We start from the raw sequence: 19302 nt of genomic DNA, 5'->3' as shown, positions 1-19302 counted from the left end.
CTTTTCAGCATTTATAATTGATTATTGAACACCAGCATATTAGAAGGAGTAAGTTACATTTTAAAATATTAAAACAGTTATTTTAAATTGTAATAGTATTGCATATAATCAAATAAATGCAGACTTGGGGAGCATAAGAGAAAACTATTAACTGAGACAATACATGCAATGTGTATTTAAAAAAAAAATGTTTTCACCACAGGACTATTGAAGTGAACTGCAAGACACAAAGGCGATTAAAAGTGGTGGAAAATTCAGAAGAAATGGTGACTAGTCACAGGACCTAAAATAGAAATTTAAAAAATCTAAAAGTTGAAATTCTTGCTGTTAAATAACAGGAAGCACTTGTTCCGTGTCATCTACCGAATGCAGATATCAGAAGAGTTGGATGGATGGATGTTTGTCCTCTGCTGCAGTGCGTCTTGGGATGTGGATCTGGAGCCCCTCAGGTGGAGTCGTGTCACAGTTGTTTATTCTGATAAAAGTCTTTAAACACATCTTACACCCTGTTGCCTTCTCTCGTCTCCATGGTAGAACTGCACCGCAGGCTAGCATGTGGCCAGAGAGAAAGAAAGAGCAGAAGACCCCCTGTATACACACACACACACACACACACACACACACACTAACATCTCTCAGTGTGCCCGTCTCAGGATGCAGTGCTCAGTCAGATGGCAGTGGAGGAGAGACCAGAGTGCATCGGAATGGGCGTCTTGCCCCTCAAAACACATCTGCTTACTGAGATTTTGCCACAGGACACCAGGGAGGAAAAGAGAGCAGCTGAATAGTGAAAGGATGTTTTCTCTGTTCTGGAGGATCCTGCTGGAGCTCTTACTGGTTTGGTGGATGTTTGAAGGGGTCATCAGGTGAGCTTTTCACAGGTGTGCCATCATTTCTCACTGGTGTCACCATGTGATTCATTAAAACACTTGTAGAGGCTGTTTGAAGGTCTAAATATAGTTTGAAGTGTCTTCAGAGGTTTATGTGTGTAATTGGTTAAAATGACTGGTTTCTTCCCTAATATTTGAATTTCCATATACTTGTTTGCTTTTGTGTGCTCAGTCGTCCATATTTGGCTTGTGTGTTCAGTTCAGTAGTCTTCATGGGTGATAGGTTTATTTTAATCCCGGAGAGCGTTCTTATGTTTCTGAGTGTGTGTGTGTTTTTGTTGGCTTTTTGTATCTGGGTCTCTGAAGTATGAGCCTGACACATAGAGACAGCTCTGTCTGAAGTCATTTTCACTGTTACTGAAATTGCAGATTTATTGAAGTTCACATAATGAGATTGAACTATTGGCCTGTCTGAAACTAGACATTTCTTTAGAATGACAATAAGGGCTTGTAAGACTCACCTGAGGATGCATTCATTTGGTGTCTTATTTCCATTCCCTATACACTGTGTGAAACAGACTTTATACTTTCACAAATCGAATTCGCCACAGTCCTGCTCACAAACAGACAGGAAAATTGAAGAGGAACTGAACCAGAAAATGTCTCTAAATATGGAATAAGATTCAAAATGTGTGAGAGAAAGTGCTGTCCTTTTCTCTCCTTGGACTACTACTTAACTCTTTTTTAATAAATTATTAACACGTACAACAACCTGCAATTAGGTCCAAAGCAATAAAGTTGCCACTGCTATTTTTTTTCTTTTCTGCACCCACACAGAGAAACAGACAGGACGTGTCAGGTGGAGAGGGGTTTTAATAAAACATGGGACTGATGTTCTGATGTGCTCATTTAAAGCCTTATTAAAGGTTTTAAGTAAACTTCTCAGGTATTTTGTTAGCAACCAGATTTCCCTCTAGTTTTTCAATTTGGCATACATTATTGCCAAAGCATTCAGTCAATAATGGAATAATAACAGTGAATGTTAAAATGAACTGAAGGAGCTCATAGAGCGCATACCTATTAATAAACCATGCACCATGCAAAAGTCCAAAAGCCCATGTAATTCTGGTCATTTAAAATCCAAATTTTAATTGAAGTTTCTGAAGACAGAAACGAAGAGATGAATGCAAAGAGTGTCATTTGTTCAGTCTAAATGGTGGAGTGAAATCTGGTTGCTAACAAATCCAGAATATAAACGAAAAGTTTAAGATTATCGAAAAATGCAAAAGCAAAGCATATTCATTAGTAGTCTTTGACTTTGGACCCCACTGTAAAACAAAAACAGCTCTCTAATATGATGATCTGTTGGATGAGGGTGCAGATCTGATGTTCTGATGTGTATTTTTTTAACCTCTCTCAGGTGTGTGTTTAGTAAGGAGCTGAAATCGCCCAGCAGCATGGTGAAGCCCATGTCACCATCTGATTTTCTGGATAAATTAATGGGAAAAACATCTGGATATGATGCTCGGATCAGGCCCAACTTTAAAGGTTTGAATTCTACTCAAATCTGCTCTAGCGTAATTTATAGGTTTAATTTCTATTTGAGAAAATGTGATTTCTCTTAAAATGTGAGTATAGCAAGTGATGAGTACATCAAAGAACTGTGAAATGCTCATCTTTATGCAAATGAGAGGCAAAAAAATAGTCACTGACAGCCAATTTCTATCATTCACTACCATTCAAAAGTTTACAGTCAGTAAGATTTTTGAATGTTTTTAATATTGTCAAATATTAATTGCAATTTCAAATAACCATTTTCAGTTTATTTCTGTGATGGCAAAGAATGACTAAGCCGTTACTTCAGTCTTCAGTGTCACATGATTCTTCAGCAATCATTCTAATATGCTCAAAAATCATTTATTATTATCATCACAGTTTAAAAAAAGGGTTGTGCTGATTAATACTTTTGTGAAAATAGTATGATGATATATTTTTCAGGATTCTTTAAGAAATTAAAAAATTTAATTCAATTAATTTAATAAAAATTAAATTAAGATTAAAGAAAATTAAAGGAGAGCATTCATTTGAAATACAAATATTTTGTAACATGTCTTTTCTGTCATTTTTGATCAGCTGAATGCATTTCAAAACAATAATCTTATTGATCCCAACTTTTTTGATTAAATCAACACTATATGTCTACACTGGACATTTGGGAACCAAATTAGCATTTTTCCATATATGATGATTTTATTAACTGTAGAGTAAAAGCAATCATATAGACCATCATCCACTCTCAGTTTTACAGACACTTCTCCAAAGCAGCAGCCCTCGAGTATTTTGAGCAGGTTTCTTCTCCACCAGTGGACATGTCAAGAACAGAAATGTCATTTTTAGGTGAACTATTCTTACTGTATATCCTCACCAGTAATTCTCTCACCATTTTATATTTTGCAAAGCTGTGTTAGCCTGGAATTCCTTCTGCTGAATCCTGCTGTCAGACAGACATATGTGAGGCTGGAACTCCAGGGTTTTAGGAGTCTGTCTTCTACTGTCTTCCTCTCATTGCTCCACTCATTCTCACTCTCTTCTGTTACTTTCTTTCAATGATATCTTGGTCATTTTTAAACATCATATAAAGGAACACAGAAGTAAGTAAAAAATGCTGTTGCAGCTTAATCTCTTTTACATAGATTGTTTTGGCAAGAACTCTGCGAAAATGTGATGCGGTCAGCAAAGAATGTATTTACATTCTCTGTGAGCCTTGCATGTGAAAAAGTGCTGTGGCCCGTAAACACAGAGCAACATAAGATCTCATTAAACTATGTGACCCCCCCCATGGGTTCTCCAGTCTATTTTTTACTGTCCCCACCTTACACAGACTCCCAGTGACCATTCAACAAGAGAAACCCACAGGCGTTCAGATACGAAAACCAACAGAATACGAGACAGAATTTCAGCCCCAGACGATGAGAATGATTTCAGAAACATGCAGGATACGGCTGTCAGCTCACGCTAGATTTCTCTCCGTAAAAAGTGTCACAACAGCCTCTGTGAGGATTTGTGAGGGGCAGTTTCTCCGCTGACATCAGGGCCATTTAGTTTGCTATGCTGTCTGCTCAAGTACATGTTAACCCACAGACCTAAATAAGTATTTTTCTCTTATTCTCTTACTTATGTTTTTTAAAACTGGAATTTCTTATACTTTTTCTTTCTTCCTTCCTCTCTTTTTCTCTCATGATCTCTTGCGCTCTCTCTGTAGGCGTCTCTGAGCTCGTGTATATTTAGGGGCAGTTTCTCCGCTGACATCAGGGCCATTTAGTTTGCTATGCTGTCTGCTCAAGTACATGTTAACCCACAGACCTAAATAAGTCTTTTTCTCTTATTCTCTTACTTATGTTTTTTAAAACTGGAATTTCTTTTTTTTTAGTTATACTTTTTCTTTCTTCCTTCCTCTCTTTTTCTCTCATGATCTCTTGCGCTCTCTCTGTAGGCGTCTCTGAGCTCGTGTATATTTCATATCTGTTCTACATCTCAGAGATGTGGCTGTCAGCATGTGTGGGGGAAATGTCCCCACTGATAAGCTATATATATCACTAATGTCATGAACGTTAAATCAATAAATAAAATGCTACAATTAAATATTTACAGAGCAACTCAATGCTAATTAAACATCGGCTAAATAGCATAGTCAGCTGTATGTTCATGAAAATGCTTTATTTTATCATTTGCAATTTGATTTAATAGCCTTGGACAACCTCTTCAGTGTTTTGTCTTGGAAACTATCTGTTGCTATTTGCTGCTTGTGAACTTCTTTTTATTCAAGACACTGAAGCTGACACAACAAGTCAGTTCTGTGTGAATTATTGATCTAATCTAATATGTTAAAATTGTGGACGCAGAGGTTAGGTTTTGACATTTTTAGGCTCATTTAAGTTGTTAAAAAATATGCTAATGTTTCTTATTATGTTGTTCTTTCATTTTTTAGGTCCTCCTGTAAATGTCACTTGCAACATTTTTATCAACAGTTTTGGTTCCATCACAGAGACCACCATGGTACACACACACACACACACACACACACACACATGCACACGTATTAAACAAATACTCACATCTCCTAGGGAGAACCTGTCAGTATGTATTAGACTAAAGACCATCAAAATTACACACTGGCAGCATTACACTGGTTTAGAGATTGCATTAGCCCTGCTATGAATTATGAAAACACTGCATGAATATGGGGAATTCACACAGACAGACACACACACACACACGGTTTACAGGGACTCTCCATGGTTTTTATACTGTACAAACTGTATTTTCTATCGCCCTACACCAACCCTACACCTAAACCTACCACTCGCAGAAAACTTTGTGCATTTTTAGATTTTCAAAAAACACCATTTAGTATGTGTTTATTGAATTATGGGGACAGAGGAAGTGTCCTCATAAACCACCTTCACATTGTAATACCTATGTCATAACCATGTCATTATACATTATACAAATCATTTTATATATATATATATATATATATATATATATATACAACTTATATATATATACATACACATGGGAAGGATGCCTAAAAAGCTAATCAGAAATATGTTTGGTCTTGAATGTACCACAGTACACCTTTCACAATAGAGTTAAAATATTCAGAATCAAGCCTGAACATAACAATCAGACTATATTTGGACCAGAATCAGACTCAGTTTTATGAATGATAGAGTCTTAAAGCTATTCATAAGAAGTTAGCAACTGACATTTTAGACACAATATGGCAACCATAATTAACACAGACAAGTGGAGTGATATGGAAAGTTCCAGTGCTGTTATATGAATTAAATCCAATTTGTTATTCATAACTAACTAACTAAATAGTAGACTGGAAATAATTGTTGTACATTAACATCTGTCATAATTTTAAAACATCTGTGAAGTTTTACCGAATGTATTTGACTCAGCTGCTGTGAATGTGATCAGATTTTTTTTTTCTGAACACTAACTCATCAGGATTATCGGCTGAACGTTTTTCTACGGCAGCAGTGGAATGACCCACGGCTGGCTTATAAAGAGTATCCAGATGATTCTCTGGATCTGGACCCATCCATGCTGGACTCCATCTGGAAGCCAGACTTGTTCTTTGCCAATGAGAAAGGTGCCAACTTTCACGAGGTCACCACGGACAACAAGCTACTGAGGATTTTCCAGAATGGAAATGTGCTGTATAGCATCAGGTTCGATATAACCCCTATAGATTATTTAAATCATTCCAAATGAATGATAATCAGAAATGTCTCTCTCTCTCTTACACACACACAGACTCACTCTGATTCTGTCATGTCCTATGGATCTGAAGAATTTTCCAATGGACATACAGACCTGTACTATGCAGTTAGAGAGCTGTAAGACTGAACATCATCAACTAATCTAATTTTTTTTAATCTAATTTCTCTTTTATATGCTCATTATTGTCTGTCTTTCTTTCTCTAGTTGGATATACTATGAATGATCTGATATTTCAGTGGTTGGATGAAGGCCCAGTGCAGGTGGCTGATGACCTTACGCTGCCCCAGTTTGTCCTGAAAGAGGAGAAAGACCTGGGATACTGTACAAAACACTACAACACTGGTATGCTTTTGTAATTTCACCAGCATACATTTTTATTGATTTACATATAAGCAGTCAAACATTTCATAAGTGGTTAGATAATGAATGTTACGAGGAATAATAATGTCAAATAATAATGTCAAAGAGATTTACATTTTCTAAAGAAAATGTAATTGATGGTTGCCTGTACAAAACTTGCCATTATAATAGGATATTGCTATGCAGTTGCTAAGGTAGAACGATTCTATATAAAACAATAGTTCAGTTCAAGAATAATTAATGCAATTTTATATTATTTATTTGAAAGAATTAAAAGAGCAGTTTTATGTCTATCCTTGTATTGTTGAACTGGTTGAGGCTGATTTGAGATTTAGAAAGTAATTAGTTATAAGTAATGCAATACATTTTAGACAGAGTAATTAGTACAGTAATCTAATTACACTGCTAAAGATGTAATTAGGAGATAGTAATTACTTACTTTTTTTAGAGTAACTTACCCAACACTGCTTACAACATTGCTATGCAGTTGCTATGGTGTTTTGGTTGGTTTCCAGTGGTTGTCAAGGGGTTGCTATGTGTTGCTCAGATGTTCGAAGAGGTTCTTAGAATGTTGCTATGCAGTAGCTAGGGTGTTTGCTAATGTGTTCTTTGTGGTTGTTATCACATTGCTATGCAGTTGCCAGTGGGTTGCTACGTGTTTTGTTAGTATAAGCAGTTGTAAATGTCGTTCATTTATTTTTGCTGGCTAACATGATACCATGTTTCACCCAGGTAAATTCACCTGTATAGAGGTGAAATTTCATCTAGAGAGGCAGATGGGTTACTACCTGATCCAGATGTATATTCCTAGCCTTTTAACAGTTATCTTGTCATGGGTCTCCTTCTGGATCAACATGGATGCCGCCCCAGCCCGTGTTGGTCTGGGCATCACTACAGTTCTCACAATGACAACACAGAGCTCTGGATCCAGAGCATCCCTGCCTAAGGTAGGAAAGAAGATCTACTTTATCCATCCATTTGTCCACTTTCAGTCATTATTTAATCACCCTGATGTTGTTCCAAACCTGTATGACCTGTTAAAATGGTTTTCTCTGATAATCGACAGCATTTGACAGATGCTAAACTTTGTTGAATCCAGAATATTCCTTTAAAATAGAGACTGTCTGTGCATGCGTACAGGTGTCCTATGTGAAGGCCATTGACATCTGGATGGCAGTGTGCTTGCTGTATGTCTTTGCTGCTTTGCTGGAGTATGCAGCAGTTAACTTTGTCTCTCGGCAACACAAAGAATTCTTCAGACTGAGGAGAAAACTGCGGGAGGAGCAACGCTACAGAGCTGTGAGTGGCAGTCTGAAACTCTCCTCTGTCATACACACGCGACATGCGTTGAGTGCCCTTAAGATACTGTGCAACCACTGAGTCGCTTTGATGTTTCATGATAGCAGCCTGCTGGTCCTCTCCAGAGCAGAGAGGGAAGGTCAGTGATGGCATAAATCCATGTCATGAATATTGCACAAAGTAATGCTATTCTTTCAAACAAAAATGTAGGACAACACGAATGGGAAGAAAGTGAAAGAGCTGCAGGATTTTAAATCTGGAAAATGTCTCAGTGAAGCAGAATACTAAATGTTTTGCTGAACTGATTGAGCATTATTATTAAATTAGCATAAGCATTTTTTTATTTCTCCTTTACCAAATGGAAATGCTAAAATAGTAATTGTATTCAAACAGGTTTTCTGAACCTTAATCTACGATTGGTTGGCAAGACAGATAGCCCCATCCAAAGCTCACGCCAAAGCACCACAGAGCCAGAGTTTATACTTTTGGAGGAATTTAACCTACAAATGGCTTCCTTATACTTTCTAAATATAAAAGTGTCTCATTATTAAGAAGACAGAGTTTTGAAATGGAAAATGTTCTTGTCATGAAGCCTGTCAAGAACATATTTGTGTCATATTTTACCCTAAAATGAAAAAAAAGAAAATAAAAATTTCAGTTCAGCAAATACTATCATTCTGTGCAAATATAAATAATGTACTCACACTACCATTTAGATAAAAAAAAAATTAATTAAACATTTTATTCCACAAACATGCATTAAATTGATCAAAAGTTACAGAACAATAATGTTTTTCATAAAACTGTTAAAAGCATAGATTTCTAGAAGGAAACGTTGAAGGTTTATGTTACACGGATCCACTGAAGACCGTATTAATGTATTTTTTATCAAATAAATGTAGTTTTGATGAGCATAAGATACTTCTTTCTAAAACATTTAAAAAATCTTACCAACACCAACTTTTGAACAGTAGTGTATATATATTATTTGAGTAAATTTAATATCTATTTTTCTTTTTTAAACATGTGTTCTATTAAAAAATACAAACAAACACTTAAGAAAAACATCCAGATGCATTATAATGAGAATAGTAGTGGGGTAGTTGTGCTTATCATGGAAATTTTGCAATGCACTTTTAATGGTCCTAAAAATAGGTTTCATTTTCTTTATATAACACATAATTTCTTGCTTTGTCTTTTGATATTTGAGGTATAATATGACCCAGACATGCTCTTTGTCTGCCTGGAATAGAAGGCTATTCCTAGACTCTTCTCAGGAGTTTTTGTCAGCAGAAACTGCATTTCCTTTTCTTTGTTACTTTGCTCTTAACCAGCTAGTTGAGAGAAATCGTGGCTTTCTTTTGGACACAGCAGACACTACCCTGCCACAAAGAGCAGAGAGAATAAATATTACACTATCCTGTCCTTTTCTATTCCTCCTCCATCTCCCCTCTATCGCCCTGCAGTCAGGCTGTGTGTTTGTGTGACCCAGTGTGTGAGTTGGTGGCGCCTCATTTGCCTTAGGGATGCTTTTAGGCATGTAACATGTAAACATGCTTACACACTACTGCATTCAAGCTTTTAGGCACAATGTACATATAAACACACACACACACACCCCATTGTGCATGTGGTGTTAGCCACATACATACAACCATACACTCTGATTGGCTGTTTGGTCACAGGCAGCACAGTGCAGTAGGCTGTCTGATCTCATGTGCACTAAGTCACCCAAAGCAGCGACCTGTACACAACGTGATTCAACACAAACACCTAACTGACCGGATCCCATACTCAAAAAAGCATCTTTTCCCTAAGGAACAAATATGCTGTCACTCTTGATATAGGCTAACACACACACACACACACACACACACACACACACACACACACACACACACACACACACACACACACACACACACACACAAAAAAATATATTGTCTCTCTCGCTATATACACACACACACACACACACACACACACACACACACACACACACACACACACACACACACACACACACACACACACAGAGACAGACAGAGACAGACAGACAGACAGACAGACACACAGACACAGACACAGACACAGACAGACAGACAGACAGACAGACAGAGATATATATTCAAAATATCACCAAAAATAGGTAACCTGGAAAAAGGGAAGACTGAGGAAAGCCAAAGTAAGCTGGCACAAAAAAGGAGGACAAAGGCAAAAAAAGCTGCTGAAATTGACAAAACATATTTAGAATAAAAAAAATGTGTAGAAAATACATGTATCTTAGAGAGAAAATGCATTGTTTAAAATTAAATTCCAGCTAAATAAAACAAAAATAAAAATTAAGAACGTTTTGTTAACATTCCCATTAAGTTATCAAAATTTCTGAATGTTCTCTGAACAAATGTTTTTTTTTCTTTGTTAAGGAACATTCCATTTTATCCTTTTGCAAACATTATGGAAACATTACTTTTGAATGCTCTCTGAACATTCTGAAACAAGTTGAAGCATTAAATACATTTTATCTTCCATGAATGATGTATAAATGTATAAGTATTTGTGGGAACATTTGAGAGCCTTATTAAAGAACCGTTTTAAATGATAATTCTATTAACATTACTGGAAGAATATTTGTTCATAACTGAGAAAACCTTGCCAGAATATTAGCCACATTCCTGAGAATGTTCCCCATTAGATGGAATCGTGGAATCTGCTCACTGGCTTAGTTATGTCTTGACAAATTAAAGACATTAGAAGTAGAAATGTGCATGCCCACTAGAGATTTTTAAGGTACATTGTGACCCTGTTTCAGATCTGTAATGCATGGTTACAGAAAAGCCGGGGAGGTCTGTTGATGACTGCACAGGAAGAGAATATTTTATTGTTTGAATAAATGATGACTCAGTTTTTAAATAAGTGTCTTTGTATTGTCTTCAGGCATCTGGTCAGGCTGGAGGAGCAGAGATGAAGAACAAAAGCAACATCACAGGGAGTACGCCAAGCAGAAGCAAACAACGCCAGTGCAGTGCTTGTGCACGGGTATATGCACCCACAAATTAAATATTTACACATGAACATTCTTGGCTTAGAAATATTTTATTCTGATTCATTACATTTTTTATAATGACCGCTAACTGTATATTTGACAGTTGACTTTTGTGTCTCTCATATCACACTGATGGCTTACCCCTTTGATAAAAATGCAAGTTTGATAACTAATTGGTGATCTTGCCACACATAACTCTATCATAATATATATATCATCTAAGCATGTTAGGTAAGTAGCCTATAGAAAATGTGATTCGGATTGCCTATTAATACATACTTAAAAATATTAAAATACGTTAAAACATATTTTAATTAAATCAATTTAATTAACACATTTTCTTAGAGGACACTTTCAGCTAATCTACAAGATAAATATTTCAACTCAAATCAATATAGCATGTCCATATGTTTATTTCTTTGATAAATTATCATTTATTCAAGGCTCCTTTATTTTGTGGTAATGACTGACTGACTGTTTCAACACTGATGATAAAAAGAAATCAGCATTTTAGAATGATTTCTGAAGGATCATATCCCAGGAAAAAAATTGACATTTTAAAACATATTAAAATAGATAAAAAAAAAAAAGATATTTCACAGGATTACTGTTTTTACTACATTTTGGATCAAATAATTGCAGTCATGGTGAACATAAGAGACTTCTTAATATCTTACCGACCCCAAACTTTTGAACGGTAGTGTATATTCATATATTTTGTTGTGATGTTTTTCTTTAGGAAGAGCAGTTAGCCTCACAGAATCAGGACTTGTACTTCACAGGATACGGGATTGACAGCTGTCTGTCTGGGGATGGGCCTCTCTCTGAGGCTGCTGCCATGTTTGCGGGCCTGCCACCTGGCCATGTCCTGTTCGAGATCCGCCGGCGCTTCGTGGAACGAGCAAAGCGGATTGACACCATCTCACGAGCAGTCTTCCCTCTCAGCTTCCTCGTTTTCAACGTGTTCTACTGGATCACGTACAAAGTGCTTCGAAATGAGGACATTCACCCTGCCCTGCAACCCTGACTCCCTTAAGACTTTCCCAGCATCCCATTTTGTGAGCCAGTTTAAATGCAATGTGAGGATGAGATCCCGTATCAAAGACATTTAAAATCAAACCGGTTGAGGAAAAGGTACAACACGTTCTCTCTGCATGAGTGAACATATATGCATATATCTAAAAAGACCACTTTTACAAAGATTTGTATGCAGAATGGCTGAATCACTCCTGACCTTTGGCCTCCTAAGATGCAAGTCTTTTCGTTTTTATGTGTAAATACTTTTTGCACTGAGCACATTTGTTCCTGTCTGTTATCAAAAATAAAAGTTATAATCAAATTCTCCCTCAGGGTTGATTTTTGAGGAAAGACACTGAATATATATTAACTCTGCTTAATGGATTAATACCTCCTTTATCTACAAAAAAAAAAAAAAGAACCAACTCAAGAGACCATCACATTTTTAGCACAAAGGGTTTGTTTGGTAGCTATTTTCTAGTCATGCATGTATAGATATGTTGACACATGGGGAAGCACCGATATCTCACCTCCTTTATCTAAAAAAAAAAAAAAAAAAACAACTCAAAGAGACCATCACATTTTTAGCACAAAGGGTTTGTTTGGTAGCTATTTTCTAGTCATGCATGTATAGATATGTTGACATAAATGGGGAAGCACCGATATCTAGTCATGCATGTATAGATATGTTGACACATGGGGAAGCACCGATATCTCAAAAGTTAACATTTTAGTTACATTTATCAAATTGGCTATTAAAACTGACAATGTAATCATAAATCTTGCTTCAACTCAAATCAGTCAAAAATTTACTTTACAGGATGATCTAATGTAGAGTGCACTTTCTAGCCAAAAAAACATGTCTCCTCCTTGTTCGGTCCGACTACATACAAAACGGAGTAAGAGTCTAAGTAGGTTCATTCTTCCACTGCGGGATGCATAATTCACTTTACCCCAACAGCGGCACGACACATAAATGTATTAAAGCAATACTTTTGTATTTATGGCAGCAAAGCTGCCATTTTAGTCCCCTAATTCAATTCAAGTTTATTTGTGTAGCGCTTTTCACGATACAAATCGTTGCAAAGCAACTTTACAGCAAATTAAGTTACTACAATATTTGGTAGTAGCTTATCAGTGGTGACTGTCAGTTAATGTACATATGGCAGAAATGTACAGAAAAATCAATTATAGACGTAATCAAACAGACGATGAACACTATTAACAGCAATTATTATATGATGCAATCAAACTTATAGCAAAATGTGGTAGTTCTGTATGGGAGTAAGAGTCTAAGTAGGTTCATTCTTCCACTGCGGGATGCATAATTCACTTTACCCCAACAGCGGCACGACACATAAATGTATTAAAGCAATACTTTTGTATTTATGGCAGCAAAGCTGCCATTTTAGTCCCCTAATTCAATTCAAGTTTATTTGTGTAGCGCTTTTCACGATACAAATCGTTGCAAAGCAACTTTACAGCAAATTAAGTTACTACAATATTTGGTAGTAGCTTATCAGTGGTGACTGTCAGTTAATGTACATATGGCAGAAATGTACAGAAAAATCAATTATAGACGTAATCAAACAGACGATGAACACTATTAACAGCAATTATTATATGATGCAATCAAACTTATAGCAAAATGTGGTAGTTCTGTATGTTGTTTCAGGGTTGGCATCATCTGAGGTCCTCTGAGGAGTTGGCAAGGTGCACTTGTGTGGAACTTAATTTGGAAACACAGTTTGATACTGATGTTAAATGAAAGGCAAAAGTCAGCATATCTGTATACAATTTTTATTGACAGTGATGGTAAACCACAAAAAGAAACATTTGGCCCAGCTCAGAACTGGATGACCTGGCCCTGTAAGAGAGAAGAGAATAGAAATTAGGCATGTTCATTAATAACAGGTTGAAACTATTTACATTGGTTCTGTCCTAGTTAAGGGGAAGTACTTATTTGAAAGCCCAAACATTTGAAAACCAGAGTTCCCACACCTCTTCCTCCAGTGAATTTCCATGACTTGTTTTGAATTTACTGGATACGTTTTTAAAAATTCATCATTGTAAAATGATCGCATGAATTTTTAAAAAGATTGCCTTCAGGAAGGAAACTAACTCTAGCTGATGAAATCAACCACAAGTCTTTGTTTACTATATAAATATCAAATTAATTTTCATGCGTGTAAATCACAAATTGCCTTGTAAGGCTTGTTCCAGGTTTTCTATTATAGTGAAAACCCTGAAAACAATATGACAAGAAATATGGCATCTCACATGCACCCGAAGTTTTATCATCAGTAACAAGTTCCAAATTCGGCGTTTCACTTATAAGATGTTTTTTAACCAATGTGATGTCAAGTCTGGTCAGCTGATGTGTATTCCTCTTACCTTTCTCTTCTTGTCTCCTCCCAGCTCAAAGTGTTTGCATCTCTTAATGGCCAACATTCTCTTTGAGCGGCAGTTGGGCTCCACACACTCCAGCCTCAGCACAATCTTCTTAGTGGTTTTAGCCTGCGGCACAAGAAGGGACAAATTACACCTGATATGCAAATATCCATATGATCAATCAATGTTTAGGAAAACCTTTGTTTCCCCACAAACAATGCAGATCTAGACTTAATTAAGATGCTTAGGGGTTCTTTTTGGGAAAATGTAAAGCTACATGTACATTTGAAATGGACTTTAGGCTCGGTTTACACCTGGAAGAAGTGGTAAAACAGCTCACTGGTTACACCTGCAACTTGAACGCATCTCCTGTAACCAGCTGAAATGTGATGTTGAACACGAATATGACCACTACCTCAATTTTTCTGGACCTTGTTCATTTGTATTTAGTACTGTCCACTTGTGATCAGATAGCCTGAAACTGACCTCCACTTGTAAAGAGTCTTAGGCTGAATGTTCATCCAAATTCCAATAAAGCAATATTATTTTAATATAGCAATAGTCAAAAAAGACAGATTGTTAACAATAAACAATAACCCAAATACACTTCAGACCTGCAGTTTACCAAGTACAGATATCAAGTTTCCAGCATAGTCTACATCAGTCGGTCTCATTTCTTTCAAGCTCTCTTATAAGAACTAGATCTTTTTTTTTTATTGTACAAAGCAAAAGCACACTTTTTGCTGAGTAACTAAATCAAATGGACGTCACTTGGTCTACACTGTTCATTTCAAGTAGGTGTATACTTTGTGTTGCAGCAATACCTAAAGTGCTTTAATCATAAATTGCTTTAAAATACAAATGAATAAATGTAACACCAACATTGCTTTGGTGCAATATTAAACTGATAAAAACTGCTGGTTTACATGAATCATCCAATCCCATCCATAATCCGGACACCCATCTGCAACACCCAACATACCTTTTTTCGGAAAATAGGCTTCGTCTGTCCTCCATAACCACTCTGCTTTCTGTCGTAACGCCTCTTTCCTAGAAGAAACGGATGAACAAATGCAGGTAGAAGTCTACAAGGAACACACCGTTGATCGTCCCAGTCAGCTCTCTACTTACCCTGTGCGTACAGAGAGTCTTTGCCCTTCTTGTACTGGGTCACTTTATGTGGCTGGTGCTTCTTGCATTTCTTGCAGTAGGTTCTGCGGGTCTTCGGTACGTTCACCTAAGGAGAAAAAAAGCATATTGTCACAAGAGATCTCGCGCAGCCGGTGTTCATTATACTTCCTCGCGGTAGCGCTAATCAACGGTTTCGCTAAATATACAGCAACTGTCGTAAGCTCAGGGGTGTGAATAAAGCATTTAAACATATAAAGACAAAAAGCTAGTATTCTATGAAATATTATTATAATACAATTCATTTGGAGTTACAACCAAACCGTAAACACTACGAGTTGTGAAAACGGCAAATAGAGCAGATTAATCCTCTCATTCGCCACATAAATGACACAATAAACCATTTTATATGGTGCCGATAATGTAAACATTCACACTGTACAGTTTGTTTGGGTTTAGGTTGTTCACATATTTAGGATTAAAACAGATTTTGGATGAATCTTCACAGGACAATATTACACACCATGGTTGCCCTCGCGGCGCAGGAGCAAAGAGGAAGTGCAGACGTCGCTCAGAGCATTAAGTACCGGGTCGTGCAACAGAGGACTGGCGCGGTTTGCTGTTGCACGATGCTACCACCTAATGGTCGACATACCAAGCACACAAATGAATGCGAATATTAATAAGTAGTATTTTTTATTTCATATATATATAAGATATCACAGACCACGTAGAAACTCATAGAAGGTTACTACACCAGCTATCGCTGTTTATCGCGATACTTTCTTGCCTTGACCAAAACGCGCAGTGCTTTTAAGATAAGATAAAAGGCTAATTCATCTAAAAGCAGCCAATAACAACAAACACTGTTTTGGAAAACTATCAAAATGTCATGAAAATGACTGAAAATGTGACTTATAGTATCACATAATAAGCTGATTTCGAGGAAATGCCTCTAAAATAATAATTCAAAACAATGTTCAGTTGTTTGCAGGACAAAAATGATTGTTCTTACGGCAGAATGAAAAGAAATTACAAATATTTATATTTATAGAGTACTTTTACAACGATTTTAGAAAACACAATATCGAAGAAGTCTGTTCTCGTGAACATAATTATAAAATGGAAGAGAAGAGTTTCAAAGACCAGGAAAGTAAGTATGATAGTGTTGTGGCGTGCGGGCTTTTGAACTGTTTCAGTGTTGAGATCATATTTTCCATTTATGTTAGAGTTAATTTTTCTAACTCGTGTGCTTTATTATTAGCCACAGACGTGAACCTGCAGTGGTGTTTATGGGGATAATGAAGGAGAAAGATATAACAAGTATGGTGGTAGGCTCTGCTTTGGATAAAAGGAATAGAATTGACGACTGACCAAAAACATATACTGAAATCAAAAGTGGTAATATTTTAATAACAAAGGCGTTCAAGCTCTTCTACTGATGTTCCTCATTTGTTATTGTTTTATTGTAATTTTTGGTTTGTCAGAGAATAATTAAGTAGAGAACAAACGGCCAGTAGAAAAAGAAACCACACTGCCTTGTGCTGCCTGCTGGCCATCTGAGAAGTTGATATGGACTGGCACATGCAGCATGCTGCTGGCTGGCATCACCATGGCGACACTCACTAGGTCATTCCTGATGAGCAGTAATAACATCTTTCTGACCCAGTGACTTCAAGGTGAATTCTTCACATTATACTGGCCTGCTAGATGTTACTAGAAAATCATGCTTGCACATTCAGGCTTTAAATTGACATGCCCTCTGAAAAACACCCTCTCAACCATCCACACACAAGCTGCATGTCCTGGAGCTTTGATTAATAACACCTGAATGTACATGTTAGTCTTTGCTTCCCTTCATGCAGATTAATGGGGTTAATTAAAGTGAAATAATTTGAAAAGACAAAGAACAAACATGTTGGTCTGTTGTTAAATGGCCAGTGACTGAGGAAAATGTGTCTGATTTGCAAGCCTATAAAAAGGGAATTGACATTCATGTGTTGATATTAAAGCTTTGTTAGAAAAAAAGCAATGTTTTGGATGTTGCAGGATCCCTGGTGATCCACCAATAATTGACACAGCCCTGGCCAATGATATTTTTGAATACCAGTAATGTTAGTGCACCAGGTTTTGCAACATTGTTCCATCAAGTATTGTAACTTTTTAAATGAATGACTCTCTTTGGCATGTTGTACCTGTATTTATAGTGTTAGTTATTTGTGACATAAGTGTATAGATGGAAGATGTGATAATATCATATGCTTGTTCAAATTCACATGTGTTTCCATTGGTTTCATATAAATGTTTCCAAACATATCACATTCACATTTCTTTTGCATAATTGTTCTTAATGTTTGTACTATTCTGTAATCATATCATCCCTGCAGTTTCTTGTAGTGGAAGTGCATTATCCCCAAATAGCAGAGCATGTTGTCCACAGGGGGGCGCCAAACAGCTGAAGGTCTGACTTTAATTTAACAGGGACGGAGACAAGTTTATGCTGACGTCCAGCAAATTGCGAAAACGAAGGTGAATAATTTAAACGTTCACTTATGATCATATATGTTGATCATATATGTTTCAGTTTTGCAAATATGTAATTGTTTGACTAGGCATACTGGATTACAGAACATTTGTTATTCTAAGTTTTATTGTAAAAAACAAACAAACAATCAAATTAAATAATGAAAAAAAAGCTTATTTGTGTGCCTCAGTTAAGTATAATATTAGTAGTATTAGCACATTTCCTGATGCAGTGATACTGGAACACAATAGTTTATGTCTCTTCTCTTCCCAGTCATACCACAGCTTGTATCATGAAAAGATGCAGCAAGGACACTTTTCATTTGAATTTGAAGAATTTCTCACCCCCATCTTTGCCTGTACCTACCTGCAGACTTACCAGAATGAGATGCTAATGAAGAAACTGATTCATTTTTAGAGTACGGCCATATCTATTCAAACCAAGATCTGAGGCTAGTGGTTCTGAATTATCTGAATGGTACGTTTTCAAATTTTTTTGTTAATGATTTTGTATTTCTGAGCTACTGTATGCCTACATTAGTAGCATTAAATCAGTTGTAATTATAAATTAGTGGCCTGGAATGTTCTCATTCTAGAAAGAATTTTATTTAACCAGATTTTTTTTATACGTGCTTGCTAAGAAAAGGCTGTCAGTATTTTTAGGTGTATTATTTTTTGTTTTGTAAATTTTCTAAGAAAACAACACTGTAATTTTAAATGCATATATAAACAAAAACATTTTTTTCATAAATTTTTAGGATTTCAGGGTTTTTCAGGCTCCAAATACAGGTATGATCCAAATTTAAAGGCATCTATGTATTTTCATTTTTATATATTTTTCTAAAGTATTTTGTTAAAGGGATACTACACCCCAAAATGAAAATTTTGTCATTAATCACTCACCCCCATGTCGTTCCAAACCCATAAAAGCTTCGTACGTCTTTGGAACACAATTTAAAGGGGTCATATGATGTTGCTAAAAAAAACATTATTTTGTGTATTTGGTGTAATGAAATGTGTTTATGCGGTTTAAGGTAAAAAAAAAACATTATTTTCCACATACTGTACATTATTGTTGCTCCTCTATGCCCCGCCTTTCTGAAACGCGTTTTTTACAAAGCTCATCGGTCTGAAAAGCGAGGTGTGCTCTGATTGGCCAGCTATCCAGTGCATTGTGATTGGTCGAATACCTCAAGCGTGTGACGGAAATGTTACTCCCCTACCATACTGTGATGCCCTGTCCGGCCAGAGTGACAAGACAAAAACATTAAAACCCATTATAAACGAGGCATTTGTTGCATCCAGTGGGGACATAATTACGGATTATAATGACTTATACTGTCTTTTTTACGCGTTGCGTTGCATCGCGCCGTGTAAACAGAAAACCATGTCTGCATTTGTGATCAGAGAAAT

General features: G+C 36.4%; 2 protein-coding genes across 3 annotated transcripts; one reads left to right on the top strand and one right to left on the bottom strand.

The window, feature by feature from the left end:
• Positions 1 to 695: 695 nt before the first annotated feature.
• glra4b (glycine receptor, alpha 4b) lies at positions 696 to 12068 on the top strand. Of its 2 annotated transcripts, none has more exons than XM_016250656.1 (10): positions 696 to 866; positions 2251 to 2378; positions 4819 to 4886; positions 5850 to 6073; positions 6159 to 6241; positions 6330 to 6467; positions 7218 to 7432; positions 7626 to 7784; positions 10722 to 10823; positions 11613 to 12068. In XM_016250656.1, the coding sequence occupies exons 1-10, from the start codon at positions 796 to 798 to the stop codon at positions 11940 to 11942; spliced, it is 1518 nt and encodes a 505-aa protein (XP_016106142.1). In that variant the 5' UTR covers positions 696 to 795; the 3' UTR covers positions 11943 to 12068. The 2 variants fall into 2 exon arrangements, with proteins under 2 accessions (XP_016106142.1, XP_016106143.1); XM_016250657.1 differs by having other exon boundaries at positions 11570 to 11922.
• A 1563-nt stretch (positions 12069 to 13631) lies between these two features.
• rpl36a (ribosomal protein L36A) lies at positions 13632 to 15985 on the bottom strand. The gene is made up of 5 exons (XM_016250677.1): positions 15890 to 15985; positions 15370 to 15475; positions 15221 to 15288; positions 14242 to 14364; positions 13632 to 13714 (listed from the first exon to the last, which is right to left on the bottom strand). The coding sequence occupies exons 1-5, from the start codon at positions 15890 to 15892 to the stop codon at positions 13694 to 13696; spliced, it is 321 nt and encodes a 106-aa protein (XP_016106163.1). The 5' UTR covers positions 15893 to 15985; the 3' UTR covers positions 13632 to 13693.
• Between the last annotated feature and the right edge of the window lie 3317 nt (positions 15986 to 19302).

The sequence above is a fragment of the Sinocyclocheilus grahami genome, unplaced genomic scaffold (genome assembly GCF_001515645.1).
Source record: "Sinocyclocheilus grahami isolate Dianchi unplaced genomic scaffold, SAMN03320097.WGS_v1.1 scaffold1001.1, whole genome shotgun sequence".
Classification (NCBI taxonomy): domain Eukaryota; kingdom Metazoa; phylum Chordata; class Actinopteri; order Cypriniformes; family Cyprinidae; genus Sinocyclocheilus; species Sinocyclocheilus grahami.
This window is presented reverse-complemented; position numbering and strand designations above follow the sequence as displayed.

Bases quoted from the DNA above. Each gene is read 5' to 3' on its own strand.
- glra4b (XM_016250656.1), top strand. From the start codon at position 796: ATGTTTTCTCTGTTCTGGAGGATCCTGCTGGAGCTCTTACTGGTTTGG. The intron at 6,242-6,329 runs GTAAGACTGAAC...TTCTTTCTCTAG, and splicing joins TACTATGCAGTTAGAGAGCT to TTGGATATACTATGAATGAT. The intron at 7,785-10,721 runs GTGAGTGGCAGT...TATTGTCTTCAG, and splicing joins AGGAGCAACGCTACAGAGCT to GCATCTGGTCAGGCTGGAGG.
- rpl36a (XM_016250677.1), bottom strand. The intron at 15,289-15,369 runs GTAAGTAGAGAG...CGTTTCTTCTAG, and splicing joins AGACTCTCTGTACGCACAGG to GAAAGAGGCGTTACGACAGA. The intron at 13,715-14,241 runs GTAAGAGGAATA...TCTCTCTTACAG, and splicing joins GAGGAGACAAGAAGAGAAAG to GGCCAGGTCATCCAGTTCTG.